The sequence below is a fragment of the Impatiens glandulifera genome, chromosome 3, assembly GCF_907164915.1.
Source record: "Impatiens glandulifera chromosome 3, dImpGla2.1, whole genome shotgun sequence".
Classification (NCBI taxonomy): Eukaryota; Viridiplantae; Streptophyta; class Magnoliopsida; order Ericales; family Balsaminaceae; genus Impatiens; species Impatiens glandulifera.
Genome location: NC_061864.1, coordinates 18,791,312 through 18,815,470, shown reverse-complemented (window position 1 = coordinate 18,815,470; position 24,159 = coordinate 18,791,312). Strand labels below are relative to the sequence as shown.

The window sequence follows — 24,159 nt, the reverse complement described above, 5'->3', positions numbered from 1 at the left end:
TTGTTTGTTTTTTGCAATTATGGTTTTTTTTTTGAAAATTGTTAAAATGATTCCCAACCTTCTCTTATGTATAATTTATTTTTACTTGAACTAGTATATTAATTTTTCATTTTTTTAATGAAAATAAATTGAACATTTGTTAAAGAAAACTAGGTATATTAGAATTATTATATTATTATTTTCAAATTTATGTAAAATTCAAATATTAATTACCATTTGGGTAAATAGAAACACTAAAGAAAACAACATAATACTGTAACAAATTAATCAAGGTGACTTTTCAGCTAAATAAAAATAACTTGACCAATTTCAAAACTCACGTTGCATAATAGACATTATTTTTTAATAGAAATAATAAATATCAGCTTAAAATAAACTACATAATAATTAAGAAAATAATATAAAAGCTTAGCAAACCTAATCCAATTTGTATTAAACAAACGTTGGTCATTATTAAACAAACGTTGGTCAGTGTCGACCTATAATGGATGTCAATATCAGCTATATAGTTTTTATTTAATTAAAATATCTACTGTCTTGGAAGTTTCTCAATAGTTATTTATTTGAAAATTCTTATGATGGTTGTTGTTGTTGAAAAATCACTTTCTTCTTCTTCTTTTCTTTACAAAGTCATTTCATTAATCTATTTACTAGAAAAAAAAAACTATGCCTATACAAAATAATTTAGTGGATAAAATTATTTTATTTCACAAACAAAGATGGAGAATTTAAAATTGTGTCTAATAAATCAAAATTCTTAGATTCAATTAAAAACGAGAGTATACAAATAATTGGTCATATGAAAACTCGTAAAATCGATATTTTACTCTTGATCATAATGTTTTACTTTACAAAAATTATTAGTTATATATTATTATTGTTATTAAAAATGTATAATTAAATGAGTCAATTCAAAAGGTAAAATATTTCCAGAACAAAGATGAATACAATTATTACAAATAGATCAAAAGTTTGGAATACATCGTGTGTGTGTGTGTATATATATAAATTTAATCTATTTATGTAAAATAGTAAAATTCAAACAATTTTAAACTAGTGAAATTTTAAAATTATAAAAGTGAAATTAGTTTAAAATTTTACAAACTAAGTAGTTCTTTTTTTATAAAATCCTAAGATTTTAATAATTCACATGAAAATTTAATTAGTTGGGTGAATTGTATAACTTTATCAAAAATATGTTTTCCTAACTCAACCTACATTAATAACATTAGTTACCAATTCTAATAGTGTTCTTAGAAAGATATATTGATATTTGGGTGAGGAATGTTCCTCCTCTATTTATGAAATTCCCATGTAAATGGGACTAGAAATTAAACATGTTTGAGTATATGATATATTAATGAATACTAATCAACTAAATCGTTTAAATAACTAGTAGGATGCTTTTAAATTGCAAGTTAAAAACATGAAGATTATTGGGTTACCCGAAACGTTTGTTCCGAACCGAGAAAGTTCAAAGTTCGAAGTTTGAATTTTCAACTTCGGTTTGAATGTGAAAAATCTTTTATAATAATATATTATTAAATAATTTATAAAAATAACTCTTGACATTTTAAATTAATTATAAAAATAATTATTTTTTGGGATCAAAATAGTATGCATATTCAAATTAAAAGAAGTTTGTATTTTAAATTAATTAAAAAGATTATTAATTAAAAATATTATTTGTTTAAGGAATGAGTCGTCAATTGATTTTTAATTCAGATTATTGAAATGTTTTGTATATTTATATAAACGTATATTTGACCAGAGATTCTTTTATGTTCAGTGTTTGGTGATACTCGGGAAAAGGCTTTCGCACTACATCTTCCGAATTCGTTAAAGTACGGTCTCTACTTTATAAAATCTTGTATTCCAAAAATGGGTTATAACTTTTTATTTAACCAATTATTTTTGAAGTCCTAGTCATGCACAAGTTTTCTTGCATTTAAAATCGTAAAATAATATTAAATGTTGGTACTTATTATTGATGTCGACGATTATTTGAGAGAAGTATTTGAAATATATCAGTTTAAGGCATTTAGAATTTAAAAATAAATCTCAAACATACTCTTATCAAAATACTTTTTTTAAAATATTTTGAAGGTGTTTATTAAGTTTTTTAGAATTTTAGAAAATGGTGAGGGGCTTCCAATTTAAAAATAAAATTTGAAATTAAAAATCTCAAACAAACGGACCTTAGGACTGGTCGTCTCGGTCGAGGGTGTCGATCCCTCGGTCTCGGTCTAAAAACCTTCGGTCTTGGGTCAAGACATCTCGGTTTGGTGCGGGATGCTCTCGGTCTTGGGCTAGGAATCATTGGTTGGGTGCGGAGAGCTCTCGGTCATGGGCTAGGAATCCTTAATCGGGTGCGGGGAACTCTCGGTCGAGGTGTAGGAAGCTCTCAGTCCTAGGTTAGGAATCATCGGTCGGGTGTGGGGAACTCTCAGTCCTAGGCTAGGAATCCTTGGTCGGGTGCGGGGAGCTCTCGGTCGAGGTGCAAGAAGCTCTCGGTCCTAGGTTAGGAATCATCGGTCGGGTGTGGGGAACTCTCGGTCCTGGGCTAGGAATCCTTGGTCGGGTGCGGGGAGCTCTCGGTCCTTGGCTAGGAATCCTCGGTCGCGTGCAGGGGAGGATTCGATTTTCTCGGTCATAAATCAAACCCATGTCGAGCCCTTAGTCGAACGTCAAGAACATCAAACTACAAGTTTGATGATTTTGACTGGGGCCCTAATCCTTCGATCCAAAGGTATGGGGAGCTTCGTCTAGTCCCAATGATCATTTATAACATTATCCCGATGTATCATTCGATCTGGATGATGTTCCATTAAAGTCAAATAGTTTTAAGGCAAAAAACGTGTCTTTGATTTTATTTTTTTTAAGGTTTAATGAGTGTAATGAACTTGTCAGTAGTTTCTTTATACCTCATAGGATAGAATGAAACCACAACATGAATACCGACCTTTCATTTTAACCAATTCAAGAACTAAAATTTTCATTTTTTATAAAAAAAATTGTTTTGATCAAAATGATTGGGTTTGTGTGAAATTTGTCTAGATATATTCTTAACATCCTTAGAAACGTATTGGAAAGGTTTATGGGTTGATGTACTTGAGTAAACAGAAACTCGATTTTAAAAAATTTTAAAATCAAATTTGGGTACTTTTGATTTAGATTGATTGATTCAGTTTAGTTTCGACAGAAAACTTGTAAATGATCTCAAGATCGTTTTCCAATCAATAAATATAACAATCAAGCAGTATATAAAACTGGTCATACTTAAATGTAGAAATCTCAATTTTACTTAATAAATTGAATTACAACATGATTAGAAGTTTAATGTGAGTTGGAGAACAATCCCGAACTCTTTTAGAAGCTTTGTGAATGCCTAGATCCGAGCTTTATAGTCTTAAACAAAATTTCAAAATTTTCAAGAAAATGTTAAAAAATTTAATGGAGGATTTGGTATAGGATTGATTGAGGGATTGAGATTGTGATCATTGCCTTCGGTTTGCCTGGAGGAAGCTATTTATAGCCTCATAAGGTCGCCTGATCGACCAAGTGGATCGACTTTCAGACAAAACGTCATTAATGACTTTTGTTTTTCTTCATCCAATTAATTGATATAGGCGATGATGAAGCTTATGATCGTACGTGAAATGATCACCATGTTAGGGTGATCATTTAATTTTTTGAATCAGCCATTTTGGTTGAGTATCGTCCGAGTTCCACTTTTGAAAAATCAAAAGTTTTGGCCGATGATGATGGTTGTTCGTTTCGAGGAAGAAGACAAACTAGAGGTGAAACGACGTTGTTTTGGGCTGAAATGTGAATGCATGGGCGTTTCGTCCGTGTTCCATTGCATTTGGGCGTTCCGTTGTGTTTGGGCTAACGACGCTAAGGCACATGTTAGTTGTTTCGTTGCTTGGCGAACACTAGTCTCTTTCGTTGTAGGGGCGACGCAACTAGCTGTTCTACATTTGATGAGATTTCAGAGCTCATCCGATGACTGTGAGGTCTGCTGCACTGAATTCTCCTTATTTCGGCTACAACAGATTACGCTCCATTTTCAGCCTTATAGCTTATTTGAAATTGATTTTTATTTTATCTCTTTGTCTTTATTTTCAATCTACAAAATATTTCAAATAGACATAATATTTATTTTTCCTATTTATTTTATATATTTTTGGGGGTTTTATAAATAATTTACTTGGGATAAAATGAATATAAATTTATTATAAATTATTTATTTTAATTTTTTTACCCATAAAATTAATTTGAGATATAATGAATACAACATTTATCTCAAATCATTTTATTTATTTTTCGTTTTGGCCTTAATTTTAATTATTTTAATTTTACTTATTTAAAATAATTATTTTAAAATTATAATTTTGGTAGGTAAAATTTTAGTGATTACAATTATATTTATTTTAAATAATATAATGATACATAATTAACGAAGAAAAATTGTCACAATTAAATATTAAATAGGTTGTCGAGAACCGATTAAATAATTTAAAATAAAAGTATAGAAGCTCGACAAATTTGAATGTATTTGTGTAAAATCTCAAATTACAAAATTAATATTATAAATTATTTAATGATATTTATCGTTAAAAAATGTTAAATTACATCATTAATATTACGATAAAAAATTAACATCACAAAAAATAACGCGATCCAACATAAATAATTACTAAAAATCATTTAAAATATTTAAAAATATATAAAAGATAAAAAAAAAGTCAGTCAGCTCTTATGTCATTTTTAAATTATGCATTTGAAACACCCATTTTTTATACAACATGAGATTTTGTTTTAACGGTTTTAAAAATCGTTAACTTATTATCTACGTGTAATTTATAAATAAATAAATAAAAAATTATGTCACTAATTGAACTACCAAAATTCAGTGAATTAAGAGTTTTGTTATCGAATTTTAGAGAAACGATCGTCAAAATCCTAAGTTCATTAATTGGTAATTAAATTTGTAACATTGATCTTTTATTTATTTATAAATGTCATGTAAATAATAAGTTAACGGCGTTTGTCCGTTAAATTAAAACCTCGTTTTATATAATTTTAATAATAATAAACCCCAAATTGTAAGGTTTGAGAGAATGGTCTAAAAACTCAATTGATGTCTAATAAAGAGTCTTAATTTGACAGTTGACTTATATGTTATAGTCACAAAATATATAAAAATACTTAATTTTTTATATACAAAATGGAAAATTTGATATTTAATTAAATATCATGACTTATATGATTGCATAAACAAATACATTTTTTTGACTTTTCAATTTAGAGTAGCATATTTATTTTAATGAAATATCAAAATTTTGAAGAAAAATATGATAAAATTCACAAATATCATCTCACTCTTTTTTTTTTTTATTATTATTATTATATACGTTTTAAGTATAAAGAAAATATTATTTATACTATTGCTCTTAAATTCACATTGAATATATATATATATATATATATATATATATATATATATATATATATATATATATATATATATATATATAATTTAAAAACACTCCAATTTGCACTTAAAGTCAAAGTTTAGTGTTGAGAGTGAAATGTTGATACTGAGACTAGTTATAATTTTATTTTTTATTTGTGTATTTATATATATTTTGTAAATAAATTTTTCAACATGTTTATTTATAAATGACAATGTGCCCGTATACCCGACACACATGCGTCCCGATGGTCGAGATCAGGAATATGAATAAGTGAATGTTCTCGATCGGGTTCGAAATGGATGGGGAGTGCACGAAACTCAACCTAAAACCCGATACTGAACTATATTAATATAAATATAAATATAAATATATATATGTATATATATATTTTAAAGTTTACAGTGATTTTTCATATTTCACATAACCATAAATATATATCATTTATTATTTTTACCCAAACTTTATGTTAACATCACTGTTTTAATATCTCTTTCATTACTCTTAAAGATGTAATAACAAAATTTTATTTATCTTCTCACATTTCATATTCAACGTTACTTTTAACTTGTTACTTTAAAACTTATTCTCTTTAATGTTTCTGTTTTTTATTTTGATATTATAAGTTTTAAATTTATTTATGATTTAATAAAGTTATATTTCTTTTTTTTCAATGTCTATAATTTTATAGATATTTAATCGGGCAATGAGGTACCCGACGAATCAAAGATAGGGATACAAATCATCTTGAAGACCTTTGTGCACCTTAATTATTTTGTTTTTACTTTGCCTATTTTTTTTGTTTTTTTCCTCCCATTTTATTTTTTTTATTTTTTTAATGTCATGTTTTGTTTCGTTGTGCTTAAACGAATCACATTTTGTATTTATTATAGACTTTAAAAAAAACAGAATTGAGATAAAATAGAGATACCCGTTAGATTCGAAATCTGACAGTAAAATAAAAATTGGTTCCAAGATGGGTACTTACTTAGGCCATCTCCAACCCAAATACCTATTCTCAAACCCAAAATGCAGTAAACATCCCATCAAACAGTAATTCATCTCCAACCGAAAAACTCAAACTCAAACTCAAAAGAATATTCTTAGAATATTCCTTTTTATAATAATTTTTAATTTTTTCAATATTATCTATATATTTATCTAAAATTATAAATTGAACCCATAACTTTACAACAACTTATTAATTACTTTTAAATTATAATTATAAATCAATTATTTATACAACCGTATAAAACAAATTAAACATTATTAAATAAACACAAATTATATTTCACAAACAAAAAAATACAACAAAACAAACCTTTTAGATTATTGTACTTTTTCGGTTTTTCTATGTGTTTTATTTTATTAAAATTGTTTTTATTATTTATTATTTTTTTTATAAATATTGTTTATTATTATAAAATATAAATAAGTTAAAATATAAATAAATTATATAAATAAATTAAAATATAAATAAATAAAATAGATAAACAAATTAAAATATAAATAAGTTATGTAAATTAATTAAAAACAAACTAAAAGGACTAAAATGAAAGTTTTGAAAACTTTTGAGTATGTGAATAGTGTCCCTGCAAATTTGAGTATGGAGGAGAGAGAATTTGCAGGAAAACTCAAAATGCAGTTGAGTTTGCAGGTGGATTGGAGAGTTAAAACTTATTATAGAGATGAGTTTGCAGGTGGGTTGGAGATGATCTTAGTTTAGTACCCAGCGAGTTGTCATCACTATGTTTATTCATATATTGACCAGCAAGTTAAATTGTAGAAACACAAATATAAATTATTATCTGTTTCTTTTGTTCAAATATAAAAACTTAATCAAATTTATTGATATGTATCAAACTTAAATGAAAAAAAAAATATAAATATATATAGTACAATCAACAAACTCTATTGCCGTGGAACCCGAACATTTTTGTAATCTTTTAAATAACACCCTCAAATTTGGACTTACACTTAAATAATCACATAATATCTATCTCTTAAAATACATATAATTCATTCAAATTTACATTAATATATATACCACCATCATTTGATCCCTCCAACTTGAATATGCATGAATTCAAACATTAGTTTTCATTCTAGAAGTTGGACATTTTAACCATCAGATTATTATTGATGGTTAGAATTTAATTTATAAATTTGTGTTTGCATATAAATTTTTAACCGTATGTTTATCAATATATTGACTTGCGAGTTAAATTATAAAATAAAATATAAATTATTATATTTGTTTTGTTCAAATGTAAAAAATAAATTTGACAAAATCTATTTGCATCGAATTTAAATTGGAAAAAAGATTAATAATAAATCTAACAAACTTGATTGTCGTGTTATGTAAAGAGAATATCGCATTTTATTTTAATTTTAGGCATACGATGTAACCAAATTTAACTGTTCTAAATTTTGTGTCGATGTATACAATGATCACTCTTTCACCCTCTCATTCAAAATGTTATAGGTTCATCGACGCGTGCATAATATAAAAGTAAATTAAATAATTTAGTTGATTAGAGTGGTCATATATAATAGATAAATTGTAAGGATCCTATAATTTATAATCTAACTCTCACATGACTAAGTCACTTGCTCATATACTCACATCTAACTGAGCTTAAGGATCCTATAATTTGTAGTTAAGTGTCATTATTTTAAAAAATAATATTATATTTAAGACTAAGTATATGATATTAATGAATACTAATTAACTTATAAACATTTATTAAGTAATACTATATTTAAGACTAGTAATAAATATTTGCGACATTTTATGATTTTACAAATTAGTTTAATTTTGAAAAAAAAACTTTTAAGTACAACGGTGTAGATCAGTAGATGTGCTGTTTTTTCTTAAGTAAAATTCCAAAAAAAAATTAAGAAAAGTGTTTCTTTTTATTTTACTAAAATAATTTAATGTTTCTTAATTTAAAAAGATTAATGGAAGAATAATTGAATTAATTAATTGAGTAATTTGATAATTAACTAGAGATGAGAAATATATATTAAAAAAAGATCACTCTTGTAATGATGTGTTTTCAAGATGAGTGCCCAAAATAAACAATGAATAGAAAACATGTACATGAGTTTATATAGTTTATGAAACCCCTTAAAGAACCAAACCACCCATGGTTAAATTTTAAAAATTATACATTATTTGACTAAGATTGTAAGAATAATTGGACTATAATATACATATAGCTATTTTTTTATAACAAATATATACAATGATATTGGTTTTCAAAACAAATTTTAATTAAATAATTTGATGATTAAAAAAGAAAAAAATAAAGATATTTTTGTAAAACAAGATCAATCAATCTCTTAAAGATGTTTTCAAGATCAGTTCAGTGTCAGTTCAAACCGAACTATCGTGATTAAAAAAAAAATTAAAAAAAAAGTATACTTATAAATACATTATTGTTACTATTATACAAAAGAAAACAACATATATATATATACCAACAGTTCAAAAATAGCCTCAAAGGATAAAAGATATTTTCTAAAAAAGATTCACAAACAATCAAAAAGAATAATCAATTCTTTTACAAACATAAACAATCTTCCATACATAATTATTATATCCACTTGCACTAATTTCTTTTTTTCTATTTTCAGAAAGATTAACAATAGAGAGTGAGAGATATACCAGACAGTGATGAAACAACATCATGTATGGGCGGCAGGTGATTCACCAGCAGCTGGTCCAGGGCGCGTGTTTAGAAGTGGCTGCAAAGCCTTCACCACTATGCTCATGTTAGGCCTGAAATCTGCTTCATATTGCACGCACAAAGCCGCAACCGCAGCCATCTGTATATAACATATATCCCAAACACAGGATTTCTTAACTTCCTTCAAACCCGAAACAAACACTTTCTAGATCTGGATTCGAGTCTCTATATGAGAAACGTCAACTAAAATGACATTGTAATAAGAATTACCTTTGCCACTGCCTTGGGTGGATACTCTCCACCTAATCTTGCATCAATGCACTGTCTTACTTTGTCTTCACTAAGTTTTGGAGTTGCCTATAAAGAAGTAAAGTAACTGGATCAGTTTTAAGTTATTTCATAAAATCTTTTTCAAAAAAAGAACAACAAAAAATAAACGAGCAATACCCATGTCACAAGACTTTGTTGGCCACGAGGTAATGTGTGGTCCACAGGTTTACGACCAGTCAGGAGCTCGAGCAACACGACACCAAAACTATATACATCACTTTTGGCATTCATTTGTCCAGTCATTGCATATCTGCCAAGTAAAAAAATAATAGATTAGGAAGCTAAAATGATCCAATTATACTATGAATTACATGGCTCCTTTGAATATTTCAGGATTTAATCAATGAAAAATAGATTTGGATGGGAGAGTAATTCTCTAATCCCTTTGAAGCAAAAAGGATTTAAAAAAAAAAACATGAGGAAACAGTTCTAAAATGGGGAGCTTGCTTACTCAGGAGCATGATAACCAAATGTTCCAAGAACACGAGTGGAGTGAAGACGAGCTGCCATGTCAGGAGCTTGATTTGATAAATCAAAATCAGCAATCTTAGCAACGTCATCGTCAAAGAGTAGTACATTGCTTGACCTAATATCTCTATGGATAATGTGAGGATCTGCTTTCTCATGCAGGTAATCGAGGCCCTTAGCAGCTCCTACAGCAAATTTTACCCGTTGACTCCATGACAGGACAGGCCCCGGTTGTGCTCCCTTAACACCTTTCCTCCCTGAAATACAAGGTTAACTAAATGATAAACATTTGTAAGAATAAACCGAAATAAGTTCATGTTAGTTAAGAGTGAGCAAAATATGGGTAAACCCAAACTCAAATGCAATTTTGTATGTTCCGGTTGGGACTTGTTTGATCTAGGGTTATTTGAATAGCCGAGTGGTTATTTCCAAATAACTTTGTTTGATGTACGTTATTGAAAATTAGGCTATTTGAGTAAAAAGACATTTCGAGTATAAAAAAAGTAGATGGGATTTTAGTTGATGATTTGAATGATGAGATTGATGAGTAGATTGTTCATTGAATAGTGGGTTTTTCAAACAAAGGTGTTTGGGTGAAAAGAAAGTGCTTGGGTAGGAAAACTTTTACCCAAAACAGACGATTGGGAAGCAAACACTTGAGAATTAAAAAAATGGTTCATATATATATATATATATATATATATTTATTTAATTAATTTTTTAGGGGGGGGGGGGGGGGGGGGGGGGGGGGGAGGGGGGGTGACATTGTGTCATTCTATTACTAAAATAAATCCAAAGTGTCTTTACAAGAGTTTTGCAAGGAAAGTTGATACACAAGCCATTTTCACATAATCAAGAGCAACATTTTGAACAAATTAAAATTTTCTATCTATAAATAATAAACATTCATCAAAGTTGATATAATTTTATTTAACTCATTTATTGATATGAGATAAAATAGATCTATTTTGAAAATTTGATTTATAAATTTATTGTAAATTTAGTTTGATTAAAATTTAAATGGGTTGGATAAGTACCATTAGTCTAAGTAAATTGGGTAGAATGAGTTGGGTAATTATAGATTGGGTTTTGTATGGGATCCGTTTTACCCATGTTCACCCCTAGTTGTTAGATGGGATCAGGAAAATAAATGAACAATTAGATTTTACTTTGATGAGAATTCAAAGAAAATACACATACCATGAAGAATGTCATGCAGAGAACCATTGGAAGCAAACTCATAGGCAAGGACACGTTGATTACCCTCAACGCAATAGCCCAGCAATTCAACGAAGTTATCGTGCTTCAGCCGCGAAACCATAGAAACCTGCAAATACGTTCAATAAATAAGTAATAGATATTAAGAATGTATTCAACAGCATATAGAGAGACAACAATTAGAATCATGGTCAGAACCTGAGCTAGAAACTCGTCATCTGGTTGTTTGCTAGCATCCAACTTTTTTATGGCTGCAGCTCTTCCATTCCTAAGAAGACCATAATACACTCTTCCATATGAACCCTCTCCGATTAAAGAAGTTGTCCCAAAGTTCTCAGTTATTTCCTTCAACTCATCTACTGGAATAGTAGGGACTTCAATTGGCCGAACTTTCACAGCTTGGGAACCCTTAGGTGCAGCTTCGGTGGGATGGTATCCTGCATTATTTCCTGGTGGTGGAGAACAAATTTGTTTAGCACATGCCTATGGGAAAAGATGTACTATCCAGAAAGAAAAAAATAAACATAATCTGAAAGCAAATACAAAAGATAAACAGTCACGAGATCATTAACAGAGTTGTAAAATATTTCATTGTGTGGGTGATTTGAGTTAATGACTGATTGTTTGAGTTTGATTTTGTTATGTTTATATGAGTTGTCATTGTGCTTAAATGCAGATGTATCAACATACACGAGCAAACAAATAATTTCTTTTTCAACAAAAATAAATAAGAGTTAAGTAAACAAGTTGGTGAGTGATTTGATACTTTTGTACAAGTTTAATTGGCTATTTAAGCTTTTTTAAGACATGGAATATAAAATAGGATTAAGCTTCTATAATCTATATAAAGATAAGAAACTAAGATAGTATCTTAACTATTCGTAAATAAGTGACCACCAGAGATTTGGAGACACCTAGCGAAAAAAAGTTTGCTACAAATCTAGTCATCTAACCAGCTAGGTGGGAGCAACCCTCTTGCAACAAAACTCTTCAAAGGATGAACTGAAATACACCTTGTATTACAAAAAAGTTTTTTTGTTTTGCCTTTCGAGAAAATTATTATTACAAAAAGTTTGATGGTTACAGTTCTTATAAGACACTAATTAATGCCTTTTGAAAGGTAGCATAAATCACCTGGTTGGTGTTTATCCATGTATTGTCCTCCTCCTGCAGGAGGTCTATTGAAATCATCTTCTTCGCAACAGCTAAAACAGCTCATAATGCCTTCGAATCTGCAATTTAAGGAAAAACTATTGTTAGAAAATAACAAGTCTGAAAACCACATGTAAATACATCAATCAACAGCTTTTTGTTGGAGAGTCGTTAATGAGTAATGACTTCAGCCATTAAGCCAACACACGATCGATTGTTGTAATATACTTGAGTGAATGTAAAATTGAATCCTGACAATAATATTTATTGTATAAAATAAACTTATAAGCCATCTTCAAACTTCTTTTTCACTTTATCAATCTTTTCTTTCTTTGCAATTCTTTAGCCAAAAGAATTCAAAAGGTTAGTTTTCATCTATTGATGATTTACAAATAATACTAAAGGTTGCTAGACAATAATCAGTGCGTAAAATTGAGGATTAGTCTAGTCTCTGGAAATGATACATTGCGTTTGTTGAAGGATTTCTCATCGAATTGATCACGCAATTTAAGTGAATACAGAATTGATCGAAAAGGATAAATAAAAACAAACAGAGCTTCATATCGGCAAGAAACTGTAGAAAATCACTACAAGTTATTAAAAGAGCGAAAAGCAAGATCGATATGAAACTAATCATCAAAGTCGCTGTTTCATGCGAATTTGTTTCTAATAACCGAAAACAATACACGAACAACATCATTTCAGTACAGATCTTGCAAAATTCAGCTAGACAATCAAGTATTGCAAAACAAAAACAAAAAAGGAATATAAGATAGACGATCAGAACCTGAGATGCGCAAATCAGTAACAGTTCAACGCGACTTGACTTCTGCGAGTTACACAGTGAGTGATGAGTAGTGTTACTTGATAAGATTGCGAAAATGAAGAGCATTAAGGATCAGAAGATACTTACTAAGAGAGATGAGGATCTGAATAGCGATGCCAGCGATGGATTATAAATGTGCAAGTCTCCGGTCAACCGTTATCTTCTTCTTTCTCTCTTTCAGACATACAATAACATATATACAAATATATTCACAGCTAGCCGAACTTGACCTGGCTCAATCGCCCCCAAATTGGTATGATGAATCTCTCTCTCTCTCTCCTGTAGCGAAAATATCGCTCTCTGTCTCTCTCTCCTGTAGAGAAAATATCGCTTTCTTCAATTTTCAATTTACACAATTTTGACATTAATTGAATATTCATAGAACAGATCATTTCTTTAACATTATTTTGACATTAATAGAATAAGATTATATTTGACTTTATTCATTAATTGAATACTAATTTTTTTTATAAACGATCAAGTGAGATTAATAATGTTAAAGGAAAAACTAATTTGGGATATTATGTAATATCGAGTTCATAAATTATCGAGAGAAACGATTAATTTCCTAACATTTTTTTTACTGACATCTTGAACAAATCTTATAAAACGTCAAAATAATAGTATTATTAAAGTTACGCATTCAACGACTACGATTATTGAAAGTTTGATGATTTATTTTTTGTTCGTAAAAAAAATAATTTGGATGATAACCAAATATGTATGTCCATCATATTAGTAGCATCAATCAAACAATAGACAATATAAAAATAAGTGAATTGTCGATTCAAATTCAAATTATGTAACCACTTTTATAATTCTAAAATAAAATTTTAATAATACGAAAGTTCATAAAACTGGATAAACTAGTTTGGGCATGTTCATTGGCATCACCAGTATATATATATATATAAATATTATTAAATAACTTAAATAATGAATAAAGATGTTTTTATTTGATTAATTCAATCTTTTATTTTGAGATATTTAAATTATTTTGTAGTTAAAAATTTAGTATGATGTGAATTGGATCTTAGTTTAAATTTTTTAAACACGGTCTAATTCTATAATATTTTTATTAACAAATTAATTAGAACATTTTTTTTAATTGTAATCTTGAATTTAAAAAGTTTGATTAATGAAAAAATATTTTATTTCAAAATGCAGCACACATGTTTTTCATACTAAATTATTTTAAAAAATGGTTCAGATTATATATACTTCATAGATAATGTTATGTTAATTCTATAAAATTTTAAATTATTTATACACAATTTTTTTTCTTAATTTTCTAATTAAATCTGTGTTTTTTAAAACAATATCAATATAAATATATTTTGAATTTAAAAAACTAACCTAATCACACGTTCATACCTTCATTTCTTCCTTTCAACTTAAAGTTGATTAATGACAATCAAATAGTAAAAAGAAAACTATTTTATACACAATTTCTTGACAAAACAATATTAATATATATATTAACTGAAAAGATAATGAATAAAGGTACTTTAAAGTATTTCTAAAAGTTTATAAAGAAATTAGTACCAAAAAAAGACGGTAAACTTTTGACTAAATTGAATAAGTTAAATGATTATTTATTTTAAATGACTAATGATATAACTAATAGGAAAGTGTAATAAATTATATATTTATTTTGATATAAATTAGTTGTTATTCAAATAGAAAAAATCTTGTTTAAAATATTAGTTCATACTCATTAAAACTATTTTAATATTTTGATTTGAAGTAAAGAGTCTGAATTTTGTCATATTTAAATTTTAAATTAAAATATAAATATATTTGATTATTCAATAAGCACCCAATAAATAATATATTTATACCATGTGCTATTAAATTTGTTTTAATTAAATAAAATTGTTTAATTTTCAAAATAAATTGAAAGTTTCTGCACCAATTTTTTTTTGTGTCAATTCTTTCTGGAATTTTGCATAAGATGACAATGCATAAGACAAATTACAACTTGACTACTCAAATAAATAAATAAATAAACTTGATTGGATCAGTGCTCTAATTTCGGTGCTTCATCATTCCACCTTTCTTTTATTATTATTTAAAAGAAATAAATATCAAATCATCTCTTCAACTTGGCCTAATAATTTGAGCCTTATATACTTAATTGACGCGGTTCAAAGCTAATTAAATATTCTATTCGGTGATATATATAAATATTTAATTAAATTTTAAAAAAAAGTTTTTAAATAATTATTCATGTAGATGGGACTAATTCACACTAAAAAGGTTAAAAATCTAGATGAAAGTTAATATCTAGAGAAAAGTAGTTAGATCTTAAGTTTTTCTATATAATGATTTAAGATTTGATAGATAGACTTTGTAAAAAATTGTTTAATTATTTTAAAATTTTAAATAACAATTATGAATTCTAGTCAATTTAGAACTAGATGGATATTGGGTTATTTAAAGTAAAATATAAAAAGGTTCGATTTTAAATCAAAATTTTGATTAATAAAAAAATAATTATTTAAATTAAATTAAAATATTTTGTTGTATTTATTTATATATATTTATATATAAATAGTTTAATTGATAAAATAAATAAATATTTTTTTTAAAAAATAATCTAAGCTTAATAAAGGCTATATGAGATATAGGGAATGCATATTTTAAACTATTATCATACGTATTAACCTAACATTTAATTAATTAATTTTTTTATATTTATAATAAAAAGTTGGAATAAAAATAAAAAGCATAAGAAATTGTTTCAACCAATCAAATTGCTTTAACTTTTTTTTTAAGCATATTATTTGAAAAAAAAATTAGATGAGAAAAAACTTTATGTCCAAATCTATAGTATATGAAATTTAGAAATATCCATCAACTATAACCTTAAAAATCCTCTAAGAAGGAAGGGAATATCTTTTTGAGGTAAGCACTTAACTCGCGTGAAAGAAGGCTTGCTCCAAGGCCTTGTTTGAGGAAAGGATTGTTTTGGATTTTATTTGGTTTTATCCAAAAAAATCATTGTTTGATAAAAAGTAGGAAAAAATTGAAAATTTTGAAGACTAATTTGCCCTTTAACTTTAGAAGATACGATGTACGTGAGAGATTGATAAAATTATTTGATTTGATGGGTGATAAAATGTTTGGGTTTTGAGATAAAAACTGGGTTTTATCTCAAAAACTCTTTAATCAAACTAGGCCTAAATTGTTCGAAGAGTGGGTTTAGGATTTATAATTAGTTAGTTATATTTTTCGACCCCCTATTGAAATGTACTATTAAACCTAAATTGGGTTATCTGCTAAAAACTATTCCTTGAATGAAGTAATTGTAAAAAAAAATGGACTATCAAAATCATGAGCAGGCTAGAAGTTTTTATGGGAAATAGAATCTTACTTCATACCCTTCCAAATTCTCTCCATTTTCTTTATTTAAATATCATATATTCAATAAGAAACAACTAAACAAATAGGGCAAAATAAGATTTCACTTTCCTCCAACATTGGGCATAACAAAAAAACTGGATAAATTTGGAGGAGAATGACAAAATAACATAATACAATACAAATAACAACACTTAAGTTCTCTTTATAGAGAACAAATCAACATAACACTTATTATTATTCGTGAAAGACCCCAAAACGAAAAGACACTAAAAAACAGGGACCCACCCTTAAGCATAAACAGCGACCCACCCTTAAGCTTGAGGCTTCTCCCATTTGAGGGGCTTAACAACCTCCCAAGTGAAATCAGGATCGTCCCTACCAAAGTGACCATAAGCTGCAGTCTTCAAAAACCTTCCATTCCCACCTCTCTTAAGATCAAGGTTAATCGAGATCATACCCGGCCTAAAATCAAAAGTCTCCTTCACAATCTTAAGAATCTCCTTATCGGGTATCTTTCCCGTTCCATACGTGTCAACAAAGACAGACAACGGCTCAGGCACACCAATAGCATACGAAACCTGAACCAAACACCTCCTAGCAAGCCCATTCGCGACAATGCTCTTAGCCGCCTGGCGAACAATGTATGCCCCGCTACGGTCCACCTTGGTTGGATCCTTACCCGAGAAAGCACCACCTCCGTGGGCACCCCATCCCCCGTATGTGTCGATGATGATCTTACGCCCAGTTAGGCCAGCATCCCCGTGTGGACCACCGATGACGAATCTACCCGACGGGTTGAGGTGGAAAATGGTTTTCTCGTCCAGGTATTTCGCCGGTATGATTGGCTTGATCACGTGTTGTTTGAGGTCGGCCGCGATTTCATCGTTGGTCACGGTTTCGTCATGTTGGGTCGAGATTAGGACAGTGTGGACTCGGATTGGGACCATGGCTCCGTTTTCATTGTAGTACTCGACAGTAACTTGGGTCTTGCCGTCGGGTCTTAGCCAGGGGCAAGTCCCGTCCTTCCTAACTTCGGTTAGGCGGGCTCCAAGTTTGGTGGCGAGGACGTGGCTTAGAGGCATGAGTTCAGGGGTTTCGTCGGTGGCGTACCCGAACATGTGACCTTGATCCCCTGCTCCGATTTCTTCAGGGCGTTTCGTCAGGTGGCCATGGACACCTTGAGCAATATCAGGGCTTTGTTGCTCGATGTTAACTAGAACTTTGCAGTTATCTGCGTCGAGACCGACGTCATCCGAAACGAAACCGATTTCACGGCAGGTGTCACGGACGATCTTCTCGTAGTTAATGTCAGCTTTGGTTGTGATCTCTCCAAAGACCATGACCATGTTGGTCTTGGTGCAGGTTTCGCAAGCGACTTTGCTGTCGGGGTCTTGGGCTAGGCATGCGTCGAGAACTGCATCAGAGATCTGGTCACAAAGCTTGTCTGGATGTCCTTCGTTGACGGATTCGGAGGTAAAGAGGAAGGTCTCCATTCTGTTGATATATAATTGCAGAAACAGATCGATCAATGAAATGCGTATTTTCAAAGATCCAATCTATGAACTAAAGTAAAGTTCTAATCAGAAAACCTAATAGCATAAAAAAGAAAGTGAAATCAACTCAAATTAAGCAGCCAGATCTCAGGTATCTCACTGCAATTCTTCAAGAACACAAATACAAGGGAGTACAAAATGCCGATAATCATGCATATCAAACAAATTGCTGCTAAATGAAGTACAGATTCAGTGAAAACAAATCTCCGCGAATCTATAAACAGAGCATGAACAGAAATGTATGCGTACCTGCAAATGGCTTGGTTGATCGAAGACGGAGATCCTTGGATGCAGAGAGCTTTACTTGGATTGGCGATTCTTTCAGGTTTCAAAGGCCGCAATTTATAGAGTCGGAAAACTGAAGGTTCACCAAATATGACGACCGTCTACCGATATAGTCAGTCATATTCTTAGGGAGTTTGGAATCTAGATCTGATTATAGAATAGATACATCCTTATTATTTCTTTTTCGTGGGTACAGTTAATGGTTAGTTAGTTGGTAAAATATTAATATTTTTTACTTTTTCATTTCATTTTAAATTTATTTTTACTGTAAATTAAATATAATATAATTTATTAAAGGAGGATGGATTATTAATTAAAATAAATTTTAGAACATATTTCAATTCCATGCCTAAGAGAAAATAATCACTTACAAATTAAAAATGTGATTAAAATCACAAACAGACAGACAACATGCATGTAATGTATCCATTATTCAAACACAGAACGTTGGATGTTTTTCGGTTGCTCAAATGGAACTTTTATTTATTTATTTGTTTTAAAAAAAACTCATTTTCAGTATTTAAATATATAAAGAATTTGGTAAAATACAAATTACTTTTCAAACTTTAAAATACTGTCAAAATACATCCCATAAATTTGTTTATTGATGAATGACTAAGTAAAAATAAATAAACACCTAAAAGACTTGTAAATCTATGTAAAAACTGAGTAAAAAAATTACTAGCTAACAAAGAATATTTTTAGGATAAATGAAATGTACGAATCAAACTTAAAAGATCAAATATATTTGGTTTAATTTTCAATAAAAACGACTTAAGATAAATATGAGTCCATTGTTTAATCTTCAACTATCAAAATATAATATTAAACACTAGCCGTCCCAGTTAATCTCATTTGAAACATTAACACTAAAATGAGTTAACAATTCTAAACGCAATCTCAAATAGGTTATGTAATAGTTAACTCAAATCTTAGTATCATTACAAACATCTTAAATTAAAATATGGTTAGATTTAGACAAATTTGGAATGAAAGTAATATCACATTCCAAATTTTATTTTATCTACTCAATAGTCAATACATGGATTCAATGTTTTGAAAGGATATACATAGACTAGATGTTGTTCAAATAACAAACACTACACTGGTTGAACCACATTAAAATGTTTTATTCTTTATTTTCTTTTTTTTATACCAATGTCTAATAGTTATTATTTATTAAAGCAAACTTTCCACAGCAAAGAGTCAATGTATGGGACAATTAGCTCCACGGTTTGAATTCTAAATTGTAATAGAAAATAAGATGTAATTAGTGGTTCTAAGTATGTTTGGAAGTTAGATTGGATAAACTAAGCCTAATATAAGCTAAAGTAGACAATTTTATATACTTAAGTTTTTTTTTTTGTGACATAGTTTATTTTTGAAAATATGAGCGTGATACAAAAACTTCGTTAAGAACGTCACACATTTTAGTACTTTTTTCGTCAAAGCACTAACTAAGTGGATAATTCAAATTTTTAGCTATTGTTGTTATATTTAATTAAACATAATTATTTATGGTTGTTTTTCCTATCAAGTTGAGTATGACAAGATTTTAACTTATAAATTATTTTTATTGAGAATTTAACTTAACAATACTATTCTTAATAAAGTTACTTAGTAAGTAGTCTTTTAACTCAAGAGAATTAAACTAATAAAAAATTATTTAAAAATTTGAAACATGCTATTTTAGATGAAATAATTAATTAATGTTATACAATTGTAAACAAGAAGTATCCATTATTATTATTTTTTTCTAAAAACATGTATCCATTATTCAAACAACAAAGTTTCATTGATTTTATAAAAGTTTTTTATATATATATATTTAAGTATATAAAGGTTTGATACAAACTTTGAAGTTGCACATAACAATATAAAGTATAGTACATACACTTCAAAGTGAAACATTAGCACAACAATCAATGTCTTCTTTGTAACCTAGTTATTTAGTAATTATACAACCTTGTTTGTGTGTGTTTTTTTTAATTATTGAAAATTGAATTATTTAATATATATATATATATAATAAATAATTATGATAAAAAAGTGGGTTTTGATATTTTAATACTAATTTAAATAATTTGATTAGAGAATTGATAGATTAATCTCAAATAATCTCGGCGGTTAAAGTTTATATCAAAACGATGTAGACAATTAATTTAGTTTAAGATATCGCGGTCTTGGATGAATATTACATAACAATAAATCATTTAATCTTTAAGTTGGAATCAAACCAAGCCTAAAAGTAGGTGCTCCTAAAAGTTTGGGCTTGAATGACCGGCTACTCTAGGTTACATATATTATTGAGACGGTAGGTGAAATTGAAAATTGTTTTTAGTTGTACCCACTTTCTTATTGCCTTGTGATTTTATCATTAAGGAATCGAATATTGAAATATTTTTGGCCCAGTTTGATTCTAAGAGAATACCGCCCTTAAAAAAATGATTCTAAGTGTTTAAAAGTGATAAAAATAATAACATTTAAAAAATTTAAGAATTGAAAGGTTTAAACTTTAAACCTTTTATTGGTTTTTGTTTTTGAACATAGTGGAGTTAAGTTTGAATGAAAATGTCTAATTAATATATTTTAAAATATTATTTTATTTAAATTAATACTTGAATGAGATAATTAAAAAATAAAAAAAATATTTGCAAATAAATTTATATTTTTTTGTTGTGTTGTTTCAGCTCATATTCAACTTAAATAAAAAAAATTAAAAATTAATTCGATTCATTTATGTATTTGGAGTGTTTTCAAACAAAATATTTGGATCTGAATATTTAAAAAAAAATTATTCTATATTCTATTTCTAAATTTGATAAAAAAAAAAAAATTTAAAAAAAGAATATGATTTATTTTAGAAGAAAATATTTTTGATTTATTCTGAGTTTTCTCATCACAAGAATGGAGAGGAGTCAATTCATGACACTATTTATCTTTATTTTTTTTTGTATAATAAATTTATTTAAAAATAATTTTAAATTATTATAAGTTTGAAAATAAATATAAATTAATTTATTAATACATGTCTAATTAAGTGAATTTCAAAATATTATCTTATTAAATTAATATTTTAAAAAATAAAAATTTATTTTAATGATAGACATTAACATAAATTTCTTAAGAATAAGAACTCAATAAAAGACAATTTATTTTGATTTTTTTAAAATTTTTTTTTATTTAACAAAAAAAAGTATTTTGAAAACCTTTTAATAAATATATTTTATAACCAATATTTAAATTTTATATACAAGTTAAATAAAAATAATATATATATCACAAAATTTTCAATTAAGTGTATACTTGCACAAAAAAACACAATCTTAGTTAGAGTAATAAAACTTGAACAGTTAAAAAATAAAATAAAATGATATGTATATATAAGTTTTAAATTTGTAATATAAAAATATAAATTAATCATTTTAACCCCTTAAGTTATGTGTAATATTTTATTTATATATTTTATTTTTTTATATTAATTTATTATAATATATATAAATAAAAAAAAGTACAAATCACTAGCTCGAACAACAAGATATAACCCGTTTTGTTAGAGTAAAAAAAATCAAATTATTAATTTTGGATTAACTCGCTTATAAAATTTAAAACAATTAAGATTAAAAATAAAATTTTATAAAAATATATATAAATATTGAACTTACACCTTAATAATATAACAATATTTATATTTTAATATCAATATAAAATTGATATAATGTTAAGTTGCATTTATATAATTATTATTTTGTTAATTTCTTATAATATATATAGATATAGAAATTATTTTCTCAACTAATTAGATTATTGCATCATAATTATATTCCGTTTTTTAGAGTAAATAAATTGGATTATTAATTTACGGTTGACCACCTATAAAAATTAATTAATTAAATTAAAAAAAGATTAAAAATATTACAAACAAAAAGTTATATAATATATAATAAACCTTTCACTTAATTTAAGTGACATATAAAAATGTAATATATAAAAAATTTATATTCTTATTTATTTATCTCTCTATATTTATTTAATTTTATGTCATCATATATATTTTTAATTTATTAATTATCATTGATATATATAAACAAAATTACATATATTATTTTCTTATTTATTTTTTCAATTATTTTCATTTAAATTAAAAATTAATATTTATATATAATATATAATTTTATTTTATAAATTAATATTTTTCTATGTTATATATATATATATAAATTAATGAAGATAATATTTTTATATTTTCGTAACTATATACATAAAAAATTTAGAAGAATATATATATAATTTTTTATTTTCATTATATAATATAATACATTTTATTTACATTAACAAACAAAATAAATAATTTCTTAATTCAACAACATATTAAAAATTTGTTTATAATTTATATATATATATTAAATATAAAATTTAAAAATTCTTTTATTTAAATCACTTTATTCATATTTAAAAAAATAAAATAAAATTACTTCATAAGTGATTGATAAATCCAAACAAAATATTTACTTTGTCAAGCCCATTGAAATATCATTTGGGCCTTCAGGCCAGGTCCAGTTACGAGATGATTAACCTAATAGGCTAATAGGGTTAGTACTTATTCCTTCACTTCTTCCATTCTCAGCCGTAACAACAGAGAGAGAACAAAGATGCAGATTTTCGTGAAAACCCTAACGGGTAAGACCATAACCCTAGAGGTCGAATCATCGGATACCATCGACAATGTCAAGGCCAAGATTCAGGATAAGGAAGGAATTCCTCCGGACCAGCAACGTTTGATCTTCGCCGGAAAGCAGCTTGAGGATGGACGAACCCTAGCCGACTACAACATCCAGAAGGAATCCACTCTCCATCTTGTACTCCGTCTTCGCGGAGGAGCAAAGAAGAGGAAGAAGAAGACCTATACGAAGCCAAAGAAGTTGAAGCATAAGAAGAAGAAGGTGAAGCTTGCTGTTCTTACCTTCTACAAGGTGGATGATTCAGGTAAAGTTCAGAGGCTTCGAAAGGAATGCCCTAATGCTGATTGCGGCGCTGGAACATTCATGGCGAATCACTTTGATCGTCATTACTGTGGTAAGTGTGGTCTCACTTATGTTTATCAGAAGGCTGGCGGCGATTGATTTTAATTTTTCAGATTTATTTTTTGATATGGTTCTTTAAACTCTTTATGGTTGATGCAACAATAGTTGATTTGAATGTTTTACTTTGATTTCTTATTAAAGATTCTTGCTTTATTTTCAGAACTGAAAGTAATATGAGATTTTGATTTTTCATTTGATCTTTAAGTTTTGTTATCATATTTGAACAAGTTGAGTTTTCTTAGAATGGGTTCAATTGCATTTTTTCTATAGATAATGGCTAGTTGTATCTTGATTCAGATGAGGAATCATCAATTTGTTTTTGTTTATGACCATTGAAGTTGATGTGGTATAATATGTGTGATTAGCTGAAATAATCTTCAAATTGTGTCACAATTAAAGATGATCCAATGATTTGATTCATTTGCTTTCCCTGTTCTAGATCTTAACTCCTAATGCCCTATTATATAGTCTTCAATCTTCAACAATTTGATCCCCACACTCTGGTCCTTAAGCCTGTACCAAGACCCAATAGTGAAAGGTTGTAGATGTACCTCAATTATTATAGTTTCTTCTTTTATTGGTTCCATCATTTATTAGACTTGTCATAAACTAATGGCTGAAGCATACAAACATAGACTCAATCTTCAATTTAAGCTTTGAATGCCATTTGTGTGAATTGTGGCTTGCCCTTCATAATCTGATTGAAGG

General features: G+C 27.8%; 3 protein-coding genes across 3 annotated transcripts; 1 reads left to right on the top strand and 2 right to left on the bottom strand.

Moving 5' to 3' along the window:
- Window positions 1–8,966: 8,966 nt before the first annotated feature.
- LOC124931701 (pto-interacting protein 1-like) lies at window positions 8,967–13,491 on the bottom strand. The gene is made up of 9 exons (XM_047472229.1): window positions 13,251–13,491; window positions 13,125–13,166; window positions 12,320–12,417; window positions 11,384–11,634; window positions 11,168–11,294; window positions 9,951–10,224; window positions 9,617–9,749; window positions 9,440–9,526; window positions 8,967–9,308 (listed from the first exon to the last, which is right to left on the bottom strand). The coding sequence occupies exons 3-9, from the start codon at window positions 12,402–12,404 to the stop codon at window positions 9,168–9,170; spliced, it is 1,098 nt and encodes a 365-aa protein (XP_047328185.1). The 5' UTR covers window positions 12,405–12,417; window positions 13,125–13,166; window positions 13,251–13,491; the 3' UTR covers window positions 8,967–9,167.
- A 3,115-nt stretch (window positions 13,492–16,606) lies between these two features.
- LOC124929327 (S-adenosylmethionine synthase 5) lies at window positions 16,607–18,465 on the bottom strand. Its single transcript, XM_047469658.1, has 2 exons — window positions 18,332–18,465; window positions 16,607–18,023 (listed from the first exon to the last, which is right to left on the bottom strand). The coding sequence occupies exon 2, from the start codon at window positions 18,020–18,022 to the stop codon at window positions 16,841–16,843; it is 1,182 nt and encodes a 393-aa protein (XP_047325614.1). The 5' UTR covers window position 18,023; window positions 18,332–18,465; the 3' UTR covers window positions 16,607–16,840.
- A 4,518-nt stretch (window positions 18,466–22,983) lies between these two features.
- LOC124932566 (ubiquitin-40S ribosomal protein S27a-like) lies at window positions 22,984–23,648 on the top strand. Its single transcript, XM_047473215.1, has one exon. It carries the CDS (start codon window positions 23,020–23,022, stop codon window positions 23,488–23,490), a length of 471 nt encoding a protein of 156 aa, XP_047329171.1. The 5' UTR covers window positions 22,984–23,019; the 3' UTR covers window positions 23,491–23,648.
- The last annotated feature ends 511 nt before the right edge of the window (window positions 23,649–24,159 follow it).